Source organism: Crocodylus porosus, unplaced genomic scaffold (assembly GCF_001723895.1).
Source record: "Crocodylus porosus isolate Cpor-Errol unplaced genomic scaffold, CroPor_comp1, whole genome shotgun sequence".
NCBI classification, from domain to species: domain Eukaryota; kingdom Metazoa; phylum Chordata; order Crocodylia; family Crocodylidae; genus Crocodylus; species Crocodylus porosus.
Window position 1 is genome coordinate 89,833,050 of NW_017728931.1, and position 19,017 is coordinate 89,852,066.

The following is a 19,017-nucleotide window of genomic DNA, read 5'->3' on the forward strand; positions in this document are numbered from 1 at the left end:
AACCTTAGGCATCTTAAATTCATCCTTCCATACTTCTGTGGTAGGGAGAGCAGTGGCAGGGTGTGAGGTGCCAGGCCTCTACTCCTTGCTTCCCTGCCTTGTTCTCTTCCCGTGTCTACCCCCACTGTTGCCTACCCCCACCATGCACCCCCCTGCATGTGCCCCCTGCTGCCTGCCTCCACTCACTTCCTCTCCCATCTACCTCCTCTTCAGCCTACTCTCCCTATTCCCCCCCTGCAGCTTGCTTCCCCTACCCTCTGCTCCTGGCTCTTTTGTTTGCCCCTCCCACTTCCTGCCCATACATCCCCCTTACCTTCTGCTAGCTCTGCTCCTCTGAGGCAGTCAGCAGCAGCAATGGTTCTGCTCAACTGCATCCCAGCTCACTCAAAGAGATGTGATGGCAACTCCCAGCCAGGCTAAGTTAAGGATGGATGGACTGGGGCCAGAGCAGAAGATAAAGGGGTACGGAGAAGTGAGAGGGAGGGAAGCAGAGGCTGAAGGGGCAGGCTGAGTCATGGGGACAAGGGGTAAGAGGGCAAGCTACAGTTTCCTCCCAAACCCCCCCGTCTCCCCTGTGCTTTTCCTGGACATGTGTCATAGAGTCAGATAGAAATAGGGCTGGAGGAGACCTCCAGAGATCATCTAATCCAACCCCCTGCCTGTGGCACATCCCTATCCAAACCATCCCATACAACAATAATCTAGTACAACAGAATAAAAAGGGGGAAGGGGATGGAAGGAGCAACCAAGCAAATCCCAGAAACATGGGAAATACCCATGGTAGAAAACAAGCACAGCTATGCTTGCCTAGATCATCCCCTACTAGTGACTATTCAACCTATTCTTGAACACCTCCAGTGATGGAGAGTCTACAACTTCCCTAGGCAGTCTATTCCACTGCCTCACTATTCTAACAGTGAGGAAGTGTTTCCAGATATGCAATCTAAATTTACTTCACTGTAACTTCAAGCCATTTGTCCACATTCTGCTCTCTGCAGCAAGAGAGAAAAGGTACTTTTCCTTTTCTTTACGGTAGCCCTTCAAGTATTTGAAGATCATTGTCATGTCCCTTCTTAAGTGCCTTTTCTACAAGCTAAGTATGCCTAGCTCCTTCAGCTTCTCCTCTATGACTTGCCTTCCATGCCCTTGATCATCTTTGTTGCCCACCTCTGGACCCTCTCTAACTTCTCCACATCCTTTTTAAAATGTGGAGCCAGGAAATGCATACAGTCCAGAAGAAGCCTAGTCAGTGCTGAGTAGAGAGGCACTATTGCACTATTAGGTCATGCACCTAATGCTTCTACTAATGCATCCAAAACCCACATTCACCTTTTGTGTAGGTGCATCACACTGAAGACTCATATTGAGTCTATGGTCTACCAAAACTCTCGAGTCATTTTCTGAAGAACTGCCATCCAGCCATGTGTCCCCCATGTTATATTTATAATTTTTGATTAATCCTCCCAAGGTGTAGCACCTTTCATTTGTTTGCATTGAACTGCATCCTGTTAGCTCAACCCCAACTTTCCAATCCACTGAGATCCTTCTGAATTGTGCTTGCATCCTCCAACACACTCATGATCCTTCCTAGTTTCATGTCATCTGCAAACTTGCCCAGGAAGCTTCCTATGCCAGCTTCCAAATCATTAATAAACACATTGAACAGCACTGGGCCCAAGACAGACCTCTGTGGGACCCCACTCAAAACTTCCTGACATTCTGACATGGATCCATTAATAATTACCCTTTGCTTGTAGCCAGGGTGGATCTGATTTAAATCAAGTCAAAGCAATTTCAATTATGAACTTGCTCCCCCTCTATGCGGTGCTGGTCAGGCCACAGCTGGAGTACTGTGTCCAGTTCTGGGCGCCGCACTTCAAAAGGGATGTGGTGAACCTGGAGAGGGTCCAGAGGAGGGCCACTCGTATGGTTGGGGGCCTCCGTGGCCAGCCCTATGAGAAGAGGCTGAGGGACCTGAATCTCTTCAGTCTCCACAAGAGGAGACTGAGGGGGGATCTTGTGGCTGCCTACAACCTTATCAGGGGCCACCAGCAGGGACTCGGGCAAAGTCTGTTCACCAGAGCCCCCCTTGGAGTCACTAGAAACAATGGCCACAAGCTGAGGGAGGATAGGTTTAGGTTAGATATTAGGAAGAACTACTTCACTGTCAGGGTGGCCAGAGCCTGGAATAGGCTTCCCAGAGAGGTGGTGTTCTCACCTTCCCTGGAAATCTTCAAGAGGAGACTGGATAGGCATCTGGCTGGGGTCTTATGACCACTCCCACCTCCAGTGCTCCTTCCTGCCCATGGTAGGGGGTTGGACTAGATGGTCTGTCTAGGTCCCTTCCGACTCATTGATTCTATGATTCTGTGATTTAAATCATGATGTAAATCACCGGTCATCAAACCTCAATTTAAGCATTGTTTTCTACAAAAAGTGCATTCTTGTTTGATATCTTTTATTCATTTAACTTACTGAAAGTTTGCACTTTTAGATAAAGGTAAAGGTTTGACTGTGTGTACGCAAACTTACAGAAGGACAGTAGGGTTCTGGGTGGGTAATCAGGCCTGTTGTCTCTCATCTCCATATACTGCTGTTAATAAGGATGTTATCTCTGGAGAGAAGAAACTCTCTCCATGCCTGAAGAAGGGTGTTTTGTGCCTGAAAGCTTGCAAAGAACATTTTTTCCAACTACTTAGCTGGTCTAATAAAAGAGATCACATCTGCCCAAAGAACCTTGTCTGCCCACGATCTCTGGAGACACAAATCCACAGTTTGAGAACTGAAACTAAGCATTACAGAGATGCTGAATGGGGTCTTCTAGACTGAGCACTGAGCCCCATAGGGTAGGGTGGTTTTCTTTAATCTATAGTAATTTATACCCATAAGATTGGGCCCCTAATATAGTCCATGGCCTTTTGTGACCTATTTATAAAACTTCTAAAAAGGTTACATAAATATATTGTCTCAAATAGTATATAATTGTCACACGCACACCATAATAGTGGCATCGATGCGCGAGGCACCAAGATGGTGAGCCCCACCCTTCTTCCCCGCAACCATCACAAAAGGGTAAAACAAACGCTGCCATACCATTACTTTCACTATCAGAGCATCACCAACATGGGTGAGGTCAGCTAGTCTGTAACACCAAATAAGGCCGGGACACAGAACCCTGAGAGGTGAAAACAGCCAGCTCACCATTGAGCGCGTCACCTGAGTGATATAAGGGAGCGCACAGCCACACCCAAGCGAGGTCATTTATCACCCACTTCGATTATCACAAAGGACGCTAGCCTCCCGTTCGCAATTAGCAACCGCCAAACACCACTTCATTGCCGGCCCGACATGATTAGCAGTCTACTTCTCTGCATCTCATTTCTCTCCTCAATGCTCACTGTGAGTAAATAAACCTCTACCTTCAACTACTCTCTGTCTCTGTGACTATCACCTCACTTCCAGTCTCTTCGGGCGACATGAGCTGGACTCGCGTTAACCGTCCCATAGCGAGCTAATCGGCTCTTCTAACCCCTCCATTCCAGTCCCTTGCGCTGCGATCGGACAGCAGCGTGACAATAATGAGAAGTTATAATCCCTATTCCATGGTGGTACATTTAAGCTTTAACATATCTTAAATTAAAACTATCTTTATATGGGTTTACTGAAAAAAAAATTTAACAACAACAACAATACGACTAAATAAAAAAATCCAATTTTTTTAATTAAAAAAAATAGTTGATTTTTATCCACCCTACTTGCAGCTACTGAGCCAGTTATTGATTCACCTTGTAGTTTTGCAAATATAGTACTTTTACATTTTTGCATGGTTTGTCTTTTTTGGATCTGCAGTCTTGCAACCTTAAATCAAAGTTAATAAAAGGTCTGCATTGTCTACGGCTGTATATAATCTAGGCTGACAAAGTTGTGAATTGTAGTTAGTTCTTTTAAATACAGCTTATAGTATAAAGAACTACGTGTTTTAATTAACTGTCTTTTAAAACACAGAAAAACTATTCATCTGTGTACAATAACTTGGCCCACTAATGCATTTATAATGGTGTCTATGAAAGCATAAAGTGTCAAACATAGCTGATCAAGTCAAACATGTAATTAGATGCATCAAAATCACTTTATGAGTTTATGTTTCATTTCTACCCCAGAAGATATTGCTGTCCATCTCAGAAGGAAAATTTACTTAAAGGCTGCAAGACATGATAAGGAAAAAATATACAAAAAGTTATGTTTTATTTTTTTTCAGGGTGAACTTGGGTAGAAGGCAAGGTAGAACGGTACCTTAGAATCGAAGTGGTTAGTCACTAATTGCCACTCTGCCCTGCCTTCTTCATTGTTTTATATAAAAATATGTAAATTATTCAGATCTTTGTATCAACTTTGATCAATTTTATGAAATAACTCCTGCCAATTTTTCATCCCTTTAGTACTGTATTAATAGTCTGCCAAATCAAACAAAGATGACTTCTAATCTATATTAAGAACTTTGTTTTTTAAAGAAAACTATATATAGATATTACATACAATTATACCAGGAGAACGTTGGTTGAATTACAAAGGTCTATGTCACACATTAGATTTGTGGAGCAATTGACATGTTAATCAAGCCCCAAATAATAACATGCCTCACGCCACATATTTGGCCAATTTAAAGTGCAATAAATCGAGAAGCCACCCATAAAGATGATCCACATTGGGCATGTCTACACGTGCAATTAATTCAAAGCACGTTGTGCCAGAGTTTGTTGCTCCTGGGTGCCACATTTACATGCACGTGCAGGACCACAGCATATTGAGCTGGGTTGGAACAGCCCTAGCTGGCAGGAGGCCCAGTGGGTTAGCCTGCCAGACTAGGGCTGCTCTGATCTGGCTCAACATGCTACAGGGGGGCTGGCTGGGGCACAAGGGTGCTCCAGTGCAGGGCTAGCCAGCAGGCAGCCCCCACACTGAAGCACTCTTGCGCCCAAGCCAGCCCCATCAGCATTTACATGTGTGCTGCAGTGCACTAAAGAACCCAGCTGCAGGATAGTACTTGTATTTACAAGTACTAACTTGCAGTGGACTTTATTTGTTTCCTGCAGCCTATTAGGGGCGGCTACATGTGTAGACACCAAGACTTTTACTGTTAAGCTAATTAGGTAGTTCCACAGTAAATGTCTCATACAGACTCACCCATTGTGTGTTAAATTTAACATGTGGCACTCCCTGCTACCCCATGCCTGATCCTGACACTAATCTGATTGGGCATGGGGCAGGATTGGGTACAGGGTATATCCAGAGTCTGGTACAGGTACTTCCATTATCAATCCTCAAGATTGTGCTGGTGACCACCCTGGGTCTGAACAGGGACTGGGGCTTCCTGGTACTGGATCGTGAAGCTTAGCTAAGCCTTGGGATTTGACATAAGGCTGCCCCAGAGTGCAGTGCAAAGCTTACCCCTGTCCAATTCATGGGACTGAACTGGGTGCAGTTCTGGGTTCTGATTCTGGCTGCCCCTTTTTCTATCCCCAGATGCAGCCCTGGGTCTGATTGGGTTTCAAAATACATGCACAACCACAGATAGGGGAATTTATCTTACCCCTAGCTGCATACACACATTTAAATAGGCACCTAGCACATACAAGAGGGGATGGGGGAGCTTCCCCCATAATGCAATGTTCACACCAGGTGTCTCTTTAATTTGGTTTGTGCAGCAGTGGATGTGGGATCTCCCCCATTTCCAGCTGCACTGTAGGGAGCACTCAGTTTGGGGAACTGCAGTTTGGGACTGCACTAGAACTGCTCGAGGCACCACCCTCATGCCCACTTGGACAACCGTGAAGACTATCCTCCTCCTGCCCATCCTCCACCCCATTTCACTGGCCAGCAACCACTCCCAGATGGTCAGTGGGAACAAGGGGAAGCTGGCCAGATACAATCTGTGCATGCCTACTCATACGCCAGCCACACTGTTAAGCCAGATCCTTGCACCCTCCAGCACAGCTGGACACCAAGCAGGTAGTGGAGGTCTGAGCTTCAGGTCTCAATGCCATCACTCAGGTGCCTGTATCCCAGAAGCAGGGAGGTAGCACCACAAAAAGGCACCTAAACTTGATTATGAAATGGGAGGTCCCTGGTGCTATTTACCCTTACCCAGCTCCCCAGTATTGTTGGCGTAGACTAGCTCATGGAGATGTAGCTATTGAGCTCTTTGCAGCTATCCAGCTGAGATTGGGGCAGCATTCTCAGGTCTCTCCAAAGTGCTACACTCTCTTCTCTAGTCTTGAGTAGCTGAAATTATTTTGTATCATCTGTGAATATTGCCATGTCACTGGAAGCAATTCCACCTACCTATTACAAACTCCCAATGCAGGACCTTAGTTCCCCTACAAGTCTTCCAGTGGTCTTGTTTCTCAATCATCTCACTCCATTCCCACCCTCAGCCCCCTACAACAAGAAGCATTAAGTCCAACAATTAGCATGAAAGATATTTACTGGGATGTTTTAGAAAAAACACATTAAAAAGGTACAGTGCAGTGAAGGAGGTGTTCACAATTGTTGAGAAGTCCCCTGCACTCTCTCACTTCTGGTAGAAGATTGCCCCAGAGCAAGCAGCCAAGGCTTCCTGCGTCAGAACATCCTGGTGGTGGTTCTGTCCAAGAAGTTTTGCTGAGGTTGTACACTACCCAAGCCAAAGCAGCAAAGTGCCAAGGGCTTCCCCTGTTATGGGTGCATCTGGACCTGGCATGGTTTCCAGAAAGGTTTCTCCCCTTGCCTCACATGTACTGTGGAGGATGCAGGTGGTGACCATACAACCTGGATGAAAATGTTCCTCGACTTGAGTTCTAGGCAGCACCTCAGGGACTGCCAGCACCCCCTTAAGCATCCAAAGGTGCACTCTATCACTCTCCAGCAGCTGCTCAGCTAGTAATTGAAGTATGGTCCAGCCAGCCAACAAATGATTTCATGAGCCAGGGGAGCACGGGGTAGCCAGTTCTCCAAGTAATGGATAAATCCATGGTGAAAGTGCCAGGAAAATCCCTGCTTCTTCATCATCTTCAGGTAGTCAGAGTTCCTGAAAATGTAGATGTCATGTATCTGGCCCTACTACCCAACATTTGTGTTAGTGGAGCACCTGTGATCCATGATTTACTAGAGTATAACTGAAAAGAACCCCATTATGATTTATGTAAACCAAGGTACAGTAAAGGGGGCACAGAATGAGTATGTGGGGCCCATTGATGGCCCCCACACAGCTTGGAAAGCCCATCTGTGCAAGCCCAGCAGTGATTTCCTGTGGGTCCCTGAGCTGGATGAACTGAGGTTCCTCAGGTATGACATCACACACTTTATGCACACCCCTTGTTGTAGTTGTGAGCCCCACACCAAACTGGAATGAAGGCTGTTAGTGTGTAGCAAGTTGCCAGAGCCATATGTCTCTTAATGGACACAGGAAACTGAAGCCCGGTGTCTTGGTGCTGGATCAGGGGGACCAGCTTGGTGCAAAAGTCCAGTCCAAGCTCAAAGGCAGTGGCCAGCAGTGATGATGCGGTATCCACTACTGGCCCTGCAGCACCCCTGCTTACACTGCATTGTGTTATGCCTCCTGTAAATAGGTCAACATGATTCCCATGGCAGCAATTCTCAAAGTAGTGCCGCACCAGGGCCACTCATAACACTGAAGTACAGAGTGCCTTTGGAGTAGAGAGGTCAGGGAAAGGATGAGTGACTCAGGTCTGCTACTTATCTCTAGGAAGCCCCTGGAGATCTGATACCAGCTGAAACAGTCAATCAAGAAGGGAGTGGAATTCACATCCTCCCTTCACTTCAGCCAATTGCTTTCAACTGTGCTCAGATATTTTTGGCCACTATTGGAAATAATGGAAAAAGTTGCTCTAGCACAACATCCTGGGAGGCCTGCTTGATAACCCTCTACTGGTACAGCACAAGTGATGCATGTAGCATGGTAATATTTATTACAAAACCTACTTCTTAGAACATGTTCTGATGTTAACACTACATAGTGTTCAATTTTAAACACATTAAGTGTCCCTTGTGACAAGGCCCTACATTTCAGTGGTGTGCTTCACTTCGATAGTTTACCATTTGGACAGTTTACCAAAATGAATTCATTTGCCTCACAACCAGTTTGACAAAGCAATGAATGAAAAACTAATACACTGTATCATCAAAATAAATGTTAATGTTATACATCTTTCTTTCTTCTGCTCATTAAAAAAAACAAGTCTACTGTTACTGAATGTGTGACATGCAATATATAAATAATGTCTCTATGTAATGTGGAGTCTTGCCTAGGGTTGTTTTATTTCATTGCCTCCAGCTAAAATGAAAAGAATTTATGTTTCTCTTCATGCTCCTAAGTTCCCATTAGACTTGCTCTTTATTTTAAAAAGAATGTATGAGAACAAACATCTTTTTCAATTTTAAAATTGTGACAAAAGTTTAATGGGAATGTTATGTGAAAGGAAATATAGCTTTGTAAATTTTCAGATAGTAAAATTTCAAAACATCTTCTTTAAAAACACCCTGGTACTTTATACAAAGTTTTATTGTCCTCTATAATGCAATGTTCTCATACCAACTTGAAAATAAAAGTTCTCTATCATGTTGCCTCCTTTTGATATCTTCTCTGGATAGTTTCAGAACCTTTATGTTCTGCATAACAGACTCTTAATAGCTCTTCATCAGTTTCTCTCTTTTGGTTACTCTTGGTTTAAAAATACAATCTAACACAATGTTCTGTATAAGGGCATACCCTTGTTCCATATAATCTGTTCTAATTCTATTTGTTTCATAGCATTTTGTTTGCCTTTTTACCATTCATGAAGACTGAAGCATAGATTTTCATTGTATTCTTTACAATGATGCCAAGAATTTGTTTGGTTTCACCTGAATGATTATACCTGACTTTGGATGTAGAACCGTATGAGTCATTCATGTTATTGTTCCAGATCTGCACTATTGTGCATTTGTCAAGTCAGTTTCAAAAGTGCTGCTCATTTATTAATTTTGTTTAGGTCTCTCAAAACTTCTACATGGGCTTTTCTAGTCCTGAGTAGCTTAAATCATTTTGTATCATCTATGATTTCTGCCATGTCACTGGGGCTAGGTACAGATAGCCAAAAGCCTGAGGCTGAATTGATTCAGTCTTTACAGGTTAGTCTAAGCTGCAAAGATTGAAGCAATAAGCAAATAAGACGACTCTGATTCAGGAAATGGAGCTACATACCTGCAACGGCTCAAGCTAGAAGCTGGGGGGGCACTAGAGCAGGGCTCTCTGGCACATAGCCAGCATGGGCTGTGTGTTCACTTGACTTTTCTGCTGCCACTGAGGTCTCTGAGATTTGCAGTCCACAATCACAGCAGCAAGACTCTGCAGGGTTGCTCATTACTTCCTCTTCCTGCTTCCAGGTGCTTCTGGGATTTGTAGTACACAGTCATAGCCAGCACTAAGTAAGCCAGCAGGGCAGAGCAGCCCTGTACTCAGGCAAGGGTAAATTTAATTCCTGGCCCTGGCCCCCGCCCCAGCCCCAGCCGTGGTTTGCCTAGGGGGGGAGGTGAGGGCAGTAAGCCAGCCAGGGAGCCATCCCTCACTTCTTTGGTTAGGGAGCAGAGGGGTGGGGCCAGCCCTACACTCTGGAGCAGAGAGCCCAGCCTAGCTGAAGGCTAAAAAGCATGTTGGGATGCTGGGGGACTCTGATTTAACTTAAAACAGGAAGGGGCCTGGGAAAGAAGAAGTTTCATAAATCAGTTTGACCCAAATCAGTTAAATCTGATACTACATTAAACCAGGTTTATCTTAAACCCATTTCAGCCATTTTGAAACTGGTTTATGTGCTCTGAACTTCTGTTCTGTTACAGTTTTAAACCAGTTTCTGATCACTTAAACTGGCTTATGTGCAACTTCTGTGTCTAGCCCAGGAGTTCACATTTCCAGGTCATGAATGTGTGCATTAATCATAATTTCTAGCACAGAATTTTAGGGCTCTTAGTTTTCAGTATGACAAGAGGTGAATATTTATTCTTAGGTAGTTTCTAATCCCTTTTACCTCTCTACCCATGTCTAACTAATTTTCTTAATTGTCTTGCTAGGAACCTTGTCAAAAACTTTTTTAAAGTCTAAATAAATTAGATCAACCAGTTTCTCTTCATCTGTTATTTTGACGTCATGCTCAAAAAAATTCTAACAGATCAGAGAAGGATCATTTTCCATTACAAAGGCTATGTTTGCTTCTTTTTATCATATGTTAATGTAGGCTGTTTTTTAATTATTCTATTTTTAATTATCATTTCAATCTGTTTACCTGATTCTGAACTAAGATCTATATTTAAAATAAATGGCTCAACCTTTATTAATCTTCACTTTTCTAGTACACTTTTTTTTAGTGAAACACTGCAGTGGCACAGCTTCTCAAAGGTTTGCTGCTGTGGTACACCACAGTGGCCATATAGCTTTTTGTGAGCACAACCACCCAACCCAGTGACACAGATACCTTTGGGTGCAGAATATATGCCAATGACACTACTCTGGGCCACTCAAGAGCCTTCCCTAGTAGCTACCCTCAAGTTCAGGGACATCAAGATCTTAAGAGAGACCACAGAGGATTGTGTGTGGGATGGCCCATCTAGGACAAGCCACTTGCATGGAATAGACATGCCCTGAGTTACCAAACGTAACATTTGATCCTGGTTACTTTTTTTTGCCTCAGTCCTCACTACAGATGATGTGGCAGGGCACTGTTTGTGCCTGCCACTTTAAGGGCTGGAAGCCAGCAGCCGGCAGGTGCCTGATTAGGGCAGCCATTTTAGATTCAAGGCTGCCCATATAAACAGGGCATTTTGCTGATGGGAGGCCAGGCAACATTGCCTGGCTGCAGGTATCATCTGGGAGGTAAGGGAGGAGCTGTAGGGGATGGTTAGGAGGCTCCTGGTCCTGGGTACGACCTAAAACTGCACCCTGCCCGGAGTGGGTGGCGTGGTGGGGCTCTCAGTGGTGTGGGAGCCCCCAGGAAATACCAGGCCAGTTACCAACCAGTGAAAGGTGGGTTGGGGTGCCTTAACCCCTAGCCCCCACAACCAAGTGGATTACCCCTTTGTAGGGTCTAGAAGGTGGACCCCCAGAGAGAGAGAGAGAGAGAGAGAGAGAGAGAGAGAGAGAGAGAGAGTGGGGCCATAGACTCACACCTGTCTGGACATCCCCTGACTGGTCAATGCTGGGGCTAGGACCAGAAGGGTTGAAGGGCCCACTGCAAGGGATGCCCAAGAGCTGAAGGCCTGGGGATCCAACTGGCCTGGAGGTGGGCCAGGGCTAGTAGCCAAAGGTCCCGGGGGGGGGGAGCACACCTGTAAGGGTGGAGCAGTTCAGGGAGCTATGCTGCCTAGGATGAAGGCAGAATAGGCAGCCTGAGGAGAGGAAACCAGGTGGGGTTCAACTAGTTGGATTCTGGGTCCCAGTGTTGGATCTGGTGATATTGATATCTGGATGCCATGTGCGAGGCTTGGGCTGTGGTGTAGGGGTGGAACAGAGCCGCAGATAGCGCCCCTGGCATCGGGGCAAGAAATGGGCAGCCTCCCTCTTAATTTACATCAATTAATTGATTACCAAGGCGTGGCAGGAAGAAGGCAGGCGGTTAGCCCAGAAACAGGAGGGCGGGCCACTGGGGAAAAAAAAGTTGGGCCCGTTACAGAGGATATTGGGAGAGGGGTTACTAAAGTGGAGGTGTCAAAAGGAGGTCATGGAACAAATTAAAAAATATATATATAAATAACCAGGATCAAATGGCATGTTTGGTAATTCAGATCATGTCTACACCATAACAGTGGCTTGTCTTAGATGGGCCATCCCACATACACAATCTTTGTCTCTGCAATAATTCCTTCTCAAACTCTCCCTTTATCCCTAGATAGAATAGTAGATCCACAGGTGACCTCATAGGCTTCCTATTTCTGACATGTCTGAAGAATGTCTTATTATTCTTTTTAGGCCTTTGTCTATATGGTCTTCAAATTCCCTCATAAACCATCTAATTAACACCTTACATCTTCCTTCCATAGTTTATGTTCTTTTTATTAGCTTCTCTTTGGATTTACATTTTGTGAAGGATACCTTTTACTTCAAATAACTTTTTGCTCCTTGCTATTTAGCCATACTGATTTATTCTTGTATTTTTTATATTCTCTCTTGGAAAAATCTATGGACCAAATCTATTTTTCTTCTCTCTTTAAACTACAGATGCAAAAAAAGCATTACAATTAATAGCAGGCACATGAGATGATTTGTATGGTTTCCATATCTTATTTTCAAACCAAAAGATATATAAACACATAACAAGTACCAACAATATATACCTTCAGATAGAATAATCTTTTTATTCTCAAGTATTCCTTCATGTGCAGCATTAATTTAAATGGAATAAAGCTTCTTCAAATAAATAGTTAATTAAATAATAAAATTAAACTACTGCATGACACTTTTACAGACAAAGTACCTGGACAGATGATTCTTTTATATCAGTGGAAAAAGAAAGAAGCTGACTCCTTTACATGACAGTAATTGCTAGAACTGGTTGTAGTGCTACCCCTGAAGAAAAACTCACCAGTGTAAGTTATATCCAGGTAGGCATCCTAGCTAGGTACCGCCATTCAAAAAGCCCAAGGCAGAACTGATCCAACTAATGTGGTTTTCTGGAAGTGGCATAGTTCAGATCGGTACTGAACAGAGCACACACTCGCCCTTTTCAGGGGGAAGGGGGTAAGCAAATCTTAGACCAGGTTTTGCCATTTTTAAACCAGTCTATGCATGCCAAACATCGGATCTGTTATGGGTATAGACCAGTTTCTGATCACTTGTACTGGTAAAAAAGAGTGTAATGTCTGTACCAGGCAACTGTGTGTATAATCAACCCAGATAGTCATTTGCTTAATGCAAACAGACTATTACTTGCTCATCTCTCACCTAGTGGAGAGGGGCTGTAAAAGCCCTAATGGATCAAGTACCCTGGGATAATGCATTAACTGTTCATTCTATAACCCAGTGTAGTCTACACTGCTGTAAATTTTTTTTATATAAATTACACCAGGGTTAAGCAACACATCCTGTGGCCTGACACAATATTATTTCCTTTATAAGTTTTATTTTTCTTCTTAAGTACTCATTTCAAAGCCACAATGAAATAGAGAATGCATGTCTGTTGAGGGTTGACTATCTATACAAAATTCATTTACTATAATTGGATTTTACTGATTTCCTACCAGAATAAAATGATTCTAATATTTCCCTTCTTCCAGAAAGCTCTGGCAGACTTTCCCCAGTCAGGATAGGGCTTGTCCTGAAGCATCATATCAGTAACCTAAAGGAAAAAGGAGGAAATAATTCAGGATTAAATAAATGTCACAAATGCAAGTGCTAATTAGGATTTAAAATGTACATTTTTAGATTACTAGTTTGTTTTGTTCTTGATCAAGATAATCAACATTTACAATGATAATTGCATTTGACAATCTGGACCAAAAATAATGTGCAGCTCTTTTGTTAAGAATCTACTTGAAGCAACTATTCTGCCCCAGAGAACTTTTGTACATATTAGCTAGAGATATCAGAGGGTTCTTGCATGGCCAAGCATACAAGGAAGACAGGAGCTAATCTAAATGAGCAAATTGCTTGTACTGTCTTCATCAAAATTATGAAGATGTAGCATAATCAGGGTTTAAGTTACTTTCTGCATATGGTTATGAAGCAGACATGTACTGTTCTATTACAGTCCAATCAGGGAGATGGTTCCAAGTTTGGTGATAGCACTGTCAAGAGATTTTTGGCTCTTGATATCTGAATTAGAGTCCAGCAGAGTAAAGCCAGGGAAGCATATGTATTAAGAGCCATATGTCCCTTTGTTCTGTGTGCCTTTTTCATTGGCATCAGGGATCAGGAACAGATCAAGGGGTTGTAAGTGACCCTAAAACTTGCATGTTATTTAAAATTTGAAATGCTAATTCTAGTTTTCAGTACTCATATCTAAACAGACCATCTGTCAAACTCTGCTGAGAGACTCACATGTATAGTCAAGTTTTGGATGATTTACAAAAAACAAAATTCAAAATAGACCTGACCTAAAGGAGATGGCATTTGATATACCCCCATCTTTGGAGATGCTAGAAATCCATATCCATTTTTTTTCAGATTAATCCTACTGAAAAATACTGCATAGTTATCTTGTCCACTGTTATGCAAAAGATCCAACAGGATGGAAAACATATATGTAAACAAAACAACACTACTAAGTCTGTATACAGCCTTTGCTATAAAATATGGATGAGGAAAACAAAAAACTTATTTGCCACAAGCTTCAGCATGTATTTTAAAAACTGTTAATTGCTTTGATGAACGTGGAAGTAACACTTTGAGTTCTCAAAAGAAATTCCCAAGTTTTATTCATTTTGAAGAGAAGTCAGTTTTACAAAGAAGTTCTTATTTTCAAAATAAAATCAACAAAAAAATGCAATTTATTAATTTAATTTTGTTTTCGACAGTGTGAATTACAATCTTCAATCAATGATGTTTAATAGTTTTTACCAAAGGAATAAACATCCCCTGATTAAATTTAAGCCACATATAAATTAAAATTCAACTCCTAATACTACGGGGTTAAAAGTGTTTGGCTTAGCAGCACTGGGTCCTAACTCTTTCAATGATACACAGTATATAAACAGAAGTACACACCCTGGGATGCTATGATTTTGTCATTTATCTTGATATCCTGAAATACTACTTATTCTAATTGTTTTCTTTAGGTTATTAAAAAAAAAAAAAAATCAGATCACCATGTTATCACAGTTTTTATTTTAATAAGACCCCAAGTTTAACTAAATAAATATTTGGATAATTGCCTAATGCTTAACTAGGCCCCTTTACATATTTAATTAATTCCATTTAGCAATACTTACCCAGCTCAGGAGGATGTGTTCTGTATAGTAATAAATATTTGTAAGGCAAAAGATGATTACTTGGTTAGTTTTATTCAATTTTCAAAATGTTTTCTCTGGGGCACTTTCTGGGAACTACTTACTATATTTGTTACAGGGATGCAATCTGCTTCTGTATGACCAATTACTACAGCAGCCTGCTTTATAAGAATAACATTCAAGTAGGGGACATTTTCTGAGGAAAATGACAAGCTGAGGCAGGAAATGTTCTTTCTGGTATCAGACAGCTGGTTTTTCATTTCTTAGCTCTGGCATTTATTTCAAGTCACATCACCAGATCAGTGTCAGGTCACTTGCAGCTAAATTGGCAGCAGCAGAGACGGTCATTAAAGGGATGCATTCAATAAAGAAAAATCCAATTACCTTTTACATTAGAGAAATCAAATTCATTTTCTGGTGTTGGTCAAGGACAGTCATTGTGGAAGAGGGTGCAATGAAGGAAGGTACCCAGCACTGCCACAATACAGATAATTTTGTTTAAATAGGATCAATGTAAGACCAAAAAATTGTTTCAGATTCCAACAATGTTGGTTGGAAAAGTAAGTTGAAGTTTTCCTTGTTTTATTCCTTGTTTATTGTTTTATACTAGTAATAGTATAAATGTGTGTGTATGATATATATATTATTAGTGTGTGTGTGCATATGTAATATATACACACACATTTATACATATAATAGACTATATATAAACATGTATATACATATAATATATATAATTATTAATAATAAATGAAATATTCTAGTATATAATATGTTATTGTTATATACTATTCTATTGTATACTGTAAACTATACTACTTTTCATTCTCAAAAATCCAACTAACTTCCTGGCAAACATCCTTCTATATTGTTAGACAATTTGGAAATACTCTGAAGATACTACAGAGTTGCTATTCACTACCCAAGTATTTCAGTCGTTCTGGTTTTGGTGTCTGGTATAAAATCAAGATGAAATGGGAAGAGTGACTGCAAAAAATATTATTTTTTTTTACTGACAACTTTTTCCTCTAAAGTTAAATAAGTAGTACATAAGAACAACATTGGGTACAATGACTAAATTTTAAACAATATTTTAAAGACTACATTTATAACAGAATTCCTGTATTTCATTTAATGTTCCATTAGGAAAATGATAATTGTCTAAAGATATTTAGAAACTGCAACTATTACATTGTGTGGCTAAATGATTTTTTTTAAAGTTAGCAAGAAGATAATTAGGTGCATGTTCAGTAAAAAAATAATACTGGCATTTCTTGTACGACCTTATGGAGTTATAAACTCCATTTCCAAAGTTGAACAGTAATCTGAATGTACACTACAGTAACTTGCAATGCATTGCCGATACATTGCTCTTTATCATTTGGTCTATGTTGCAACACTGTCAGCCACAAATTTTATTAGACTAAAAAACTGATATCTAAAATCATAGCATTATATGCTGCAATCACACTTGGGCTAGGGACAGAAATTACATGTAAGCTGGTATGTGATTGGAAACTGGTCTAAGCCTGTAACAGAACAGAAGTTCAGTGCTCACAAACTGATTTTAAAAAAGGTGGAATCCAGTTTAAGATGGACCTTGATGGACATAGTATCAGATTTAGTCACTTCAGGTTGGACTGGTCTATCAAATTTCTGTTCAAGATCCCCTCCCAAAACAGATGAGGTCACAGTCCTCCAGCATCCCAGGATTCTATGCAGCCCCCCCCTCCCCCTTCCCCTTTGTAGGGTTGGAGGGCTAGCTTCTACCATAGCATATCTGCTCTGGCTGAGCTGGGTGGCCCCACCCCTGGCTATCACAGACCTAAGGCGGAAATGCTTCTTCCCCCCAGCCCAGCTGATAGCAGCATGGGGGTCAGGCAAGGCAGGGGAAAAATGGACCCCTTCCTCAGCCCCAGCACCACCCCCGCCTCAGCCAGGGTATGCAAAGCAGGTGGGGGAAGCCCCTGTGGCAGGGGCTTTTTCCTTCCCCACAGTCTGGCTCTGCTGAGCTGAGAGCACCCCAGCCTGACCTCTGTCAACCTTTCAACTATGAGGGAAACAGACTCCTGTTCCAGCCCCCCCCCCCCCAGCTGGAATCTGCACAGCAGGTAAGGGGAAGCCCCTGAGGGAGGGGCTTTTCCCTCCTCAGTCTGGCTCCACTTAGCTATGAGCAACCCAGCATCACCTCTAAGCTGTGAGGGGGAATAGCCCTCTGCCCCAGCCCCCTTTCCCTCCCCAGCTGGAGTCTATACAGCAGGTGGAGGAGCAAAGCCCCACCACCTCAGGGGCTTTCCCTTGCCACCTGCTGTGCAGCCCCTGGCTTGTTGGGGGCGGTGGGGATGGCAATTGGTGTGGAGGGGCATTCCCCTCCCCTTCGCAGCTGAAAGGTGGAGGGCTGGCGAGGGGCCAGGACAGAGGTGATAGCAGCCTGGTGGAGCTGAGAGGCATGCAGAAACACTTCTCACCTGCACTAGCCAAGGCCAGAAGGCATCTGCCTGCCTTGACCAACCAAAGAGCATGAAAATTAATTCTGTTCATTAATGGTCCTATCTATACAACTGAGAGAAATCTGCATAGATTGGATTGATTCCACCTCATACTTTTTGACTGTCTGTATTTACCCAAAAGCAGGAAACCAGCATTCACAAGTAGTATCCAGGATAAATAAACCAATGTGAATTAGATGCAGAGATTATAAAAAAAGGATACTAAACATCAAATAAGTATCATTTCTCAACAAGTTTTAATGAGCAATTCCACCCCTAACCAGCCAGACTCTTAGTAGAGAGCAGGTACATTGCGAGTATAAATATACTTTCCCGATTTGATATATTAAGATTAAAAGTGCCATAGGCAAGTAAATTATTAATTTAATTACTCATTATAATTGCATCAATTTTTATCCACATTCTCACTGCTGGTTAAACTATTTCTTTCTTTTTGTAGCAGGTATGGCAGGAGGAAAAACCGCTATGCAATTCTGCTTTTTGAAAGGTTTCTTCATAATGGTTACATACTGCTTAGTAAAACTCTTAATTTTTTTTGACCTGAGAAGCCTCTGGTAGCAAGGCAATATTGCAATGTAGGCTCCATACTAAATGTAAATCCTGTCTTTTTGAGCAGTCTAATCAGAGTTCCTTTGAGTGAGTGGGAGATGAAGGTCCCAGAAACAAATATCTTAATTCATAATGATCGATGTGGCTGGGCACTGTGTGTGCCTGGCACTTTAAGGCCCTGGAGCTGGCAGCCTCCAGGTGCCTAATGAGGGTAGCTATTTTAGGCTCAGGGCTGCCTATATAAACAAGGCAGTTTGGCTGCTGGAGGTCAGGCAAAAACACTGCCTGGCCAGAGGTCTGCTGAGTTTCATCTGGAGGTAAGAGAGGAGCTGTAGGGGATGGTAGGAGGCTCCTGGTCCTGGGTATGACCAAAAACTTCACCCTGCTGGGAGTGGGTGGCCTGGTGGGGCTCCCAGTGGCACAGGAGCCCCTAGGAAATGCCAGGCCAGTGATCACCCTGGTGAAAGGTGGGTCGGGGCACCTTAACCCCTAACTGCCTTAACCTTTGGGTGGGTCATGTACACCAGACGTAGTTGTGGGGGTGCAAGCCCTGAGGAGGAGAGTTGGGGCCAGGCATAGCTATGGCCACCTGAGCCCACCTGTGGAGGAAAGCCCCAAAACCCCAAGTAAAGGGGGTGTTATGAGCAGTGTGGAGCTCCCAGTGTGAGCAGGCCAGCATGTGGAGCCCTGTGAAGGGAGAGGGGGCTCAGCCAGAGAGAGAGCGCTGAGTCCTGACCCCAGTAAGTCCTCCAATGTGGGGAGGTAGAGTTTGGGTCGAATCATAGAATCAATAGTTGGAAGGGACCTAGACAGATTATCTAGTCTGACCCCTGCAATGGGCAGGAAGGAGCACTGGGGGTGGGAGGGGTCATAAGACCCCAGCCAGGTGTCTATCCAGTCTCCTCTTGAAGATCTCCAGGGAAGGTGAGAGCACCACCTCTCTGGGAAGCCTATTCCAGGCTCTGGCCACCCTGACCATGAAGTAGTT

General features: G+C 42.9%; 1 protein-coding gene and 1 long non-coding RNA gene across 5 annotated transcripts in view; one reads left to right on the top strand and one right to left on the bottom strand.

Moving 5' to 3' along the window:
- TMEM117 (transmembrane protein 117) overlaps nucleotides 1–19,017 on the bottom strand; it is a 415,971-nt gene that overhangs the window by 137,278 nt on the left and 259,676 nt on the right. For all 4 annotated transcript variants that reach the window (XM_019543346.1, XM_019543349.1, XM_019543347.1 and 1 more), the window contains one exon: nucleotides 13,264–13,361. In XM_019543346.1, the coding sequence (XP_019398891.1) occupies nucleotides 13,264–13,361 (98 nt within the window). The remainder of the gene's footprint in view (nucleotides 1–13,263; nucleotides 13,362–19,017) is intronic.
- Nucleotides 808–19,017, top strand: part of LOC109315572 — a 21,042-nt gene continuing 2,832 nt past the window's right edge. Inside the window, exon 1 of the long non-coding RNA XR_002102542.1 lies at nucleotides 808–1,011. This is a non-coding gene — a long non-coding RNA (uncharacterized LOC109315572). The remainder of the gene's footprint in view (nucleotides 1,012–19,017) is intronic.